This window comes from Sorex fumeus, unplaced genomic scaffold (assembly GCF_029834395.1).
Source record: "Sorex fumeus unplaced genomic scaffold, SorFum_2.1 ptg000051l, whole genome shotgun sequence".
NCBI classification, from domain to species: Eukaryota; Metazoa; Chordata; class Mammalia; order Eulipotyphla; family Soricidae; genus Sorex; species Sorex fumeus.
The window spans coordinates 10,505,394-10,507,576 of record NW_026606108.1 but is presented as its reverse complement, the minus strand read 5'-3'; the positions used below and the strand labels follow the sequence as shown (position 1 = coordinate 10,507,576).

General features: G+C 36.1%; 1 protein-coding gene across 1 annotated transcript; it reads left to right on the top strand.

The window, feature by feature from the left end:
• Positions 1–994: 994 nt before the first annotated feature.
• LOC130033101 (olfactory receptor 14C36-like) lies at positions 995–1,933 on the top strand. Its single transcript, XM_056124802.1, has one exon. It carries the CDS (start codon positions 995–997, stop codon positions 1,931–1,933), a length of 939 nt encoding a protein of 312 aa, XP_055980777.1.
• The last annotated feature ends 250 nt before the right edge of the window (positions 1,934–2,183 follow it).

Here is a 2,183-nt window from a genome sequence, read left to right as displayed (position 1 = left end):
ATAAAAAATAGGGTTCTATTTCTACTAATTGCTTGTATAGAAATGTAACTATAAATAATATGTTTAAATAATATGTATTGCAGTTATGCATATGTTCTAATTATTACTTAATTTTTGTTGCTTAATAGAAATTAATCATTTATTACTTGCAAGTTTTTGACTAAAGATGTTATACCTTATATCTAAAAGTGATAAAAATGAAATAGCAAAACCTATGAGACATTTCAAGGATTTTTATTTATAGGCTACCTAGAGGCTGGATGATAGCCCAGCGGGTAGGGTGTTTGCTTTGCACTTGGTCGACCTGGGTTTGATTCCTCTGTCCCTCTCGGAGAGCCTGGCAAGCTACCAACAGTATCCTGCCCGCACGACAAGCTCCCCATGGCATATTCGATATGCCAAAAACAGTAACAAGTCTCACAATGGAGACATTACTGGTGCCCACTCGAGCAAATCTATGAACAATGGGAGGATAATGCTACAGTGTTAGAGCCTATGTAGCATAAGATCTTAATTGTTAACTAATTTTGTAGAAAATAATGGGAAAGAAATTTAGTGACCCAGGGTTTATTAACATGTTCGAAATTTATTGACATTTGAGGAATAGTTGGTGGATCGTAGTAATATTTTAGGTAGACCTAGTTTTTATACTTATATTTCATCAAAATATAAAACTTAATGCTATATCTTTTGTAAATTTGTAAATTTTGCCAATTTTATGAACCATATATCACTCTAGAATAAAAACGATCAGCACCAGAGTGAGAAAATGTGACTTCAGTGCGCCGTCCTTTATACTTTGTTATTATCAACCCAGATATAATAGCCTTTGTGAAGCAGATTGAAGTATAAATTGTAGACCCTTTCTTCACACAAAGTCCCAGAGTTTTAAACTAGAAAAATTTTAAGAAAAATATGTTTATTAATCAGTTCTAATCCTTCATTGATTTTATGATTTTCTTTACTTTTTTTCCAGTTCACACAGCATTTGCAGATGCTGGTCAATTGCACCACGATGAATGAATTTCTCCTCATGGGTTTTGCTGATAGATGGGAGTTTAGGTTCCTTCACTCCACGTTACTCCTTCTGACATACTTAGCCACCCTAACAGGAAATTTTCTCATTGCCACTGTCATCACACTTGATCAGAAACTGCATACACCCATGTACTTCTTCCTCAGAAATCTGTCCATATTAGACATGTGCTACATTTCTGTCACTGTCCCGAATGCCTGTGTAAACTCTCTCACTGACAACAGGGCCATTTCAGTGGCTGGGTGTGCATCTCAGATCTTCTTAGTCATTTATTGCGCTTATGTGGAACTTATGTTCCTCACCTTTATGGCTCGTGACCGCTATGTGGCCATTTGCCAGCCCCTCCACTATCCGGTCATCATGAACCGTCAGTTCTGTATCAGGGCGACACTTATCTCCTTAACGAGTGGCCTCTTGTATGCAGGTGCACACACAGGTAACACATTTCGGCTGTCCTTCTGTCAGTCCAATGTGGTTCATCAGTTCTTCTGTGATGTTCCCTCTCTGCTGAAGCTCTCTAGCTCTAACACCTTTAGCAATGAACTATTAAGTTTCGTTACTATCATGGGTGTTGGTGGCAGCTGTACCATCTTCATTGCATGGTCCTACACACACATATTTTCTACTATATTCAAGGTTCCAACCAAAGAGCGAGGAAAGGCCTTTTCCACATGTGTCCCTCACATCATTGTAGTGTCCGTCTTTCTCAGTTCTGGAAGTTATGTGTACCTAAAACCTTCAGTTACCTCAGAAACTGTTCAAGACATGATTCTGTCTGTATTTTATGTCATAGTCCCTCCATTCCTGAATCCTATCATCTATAGTCTTAGAAACAAACAGATAAAGGAAGCTCTGAGGAAAGTAGTATTAAATAAGTTTTATTCAGAAAAACTATGAAACCATTTTTATGTTTTTTCCCAATAAATATAAGCTATACTGGAACACACAAATAATTTCCTTGTCTTCATTCTATACATTAATGTGCCACTAGAAAATAACACTATTGAGACTAATAAAGAATAATTTAAATGAAATATCCTTCCGCTTATCTTTTGCATAATGGGTAATTATATTTACCACATCCATATATATTTAAATTTTTTTCGTGTACAATGCTATTTTTTAAAAATTTTTATTAGTGACACAC

Excerpts from the sequence above, each read along its gene's own strand:
- LOC130033101 (XM_056124802.1), top strand. The coding sequence starts at position 995 with ATGCTGGTCAATTGCACCACGATGAATGAATTTCTCCTCATGGGTTTT.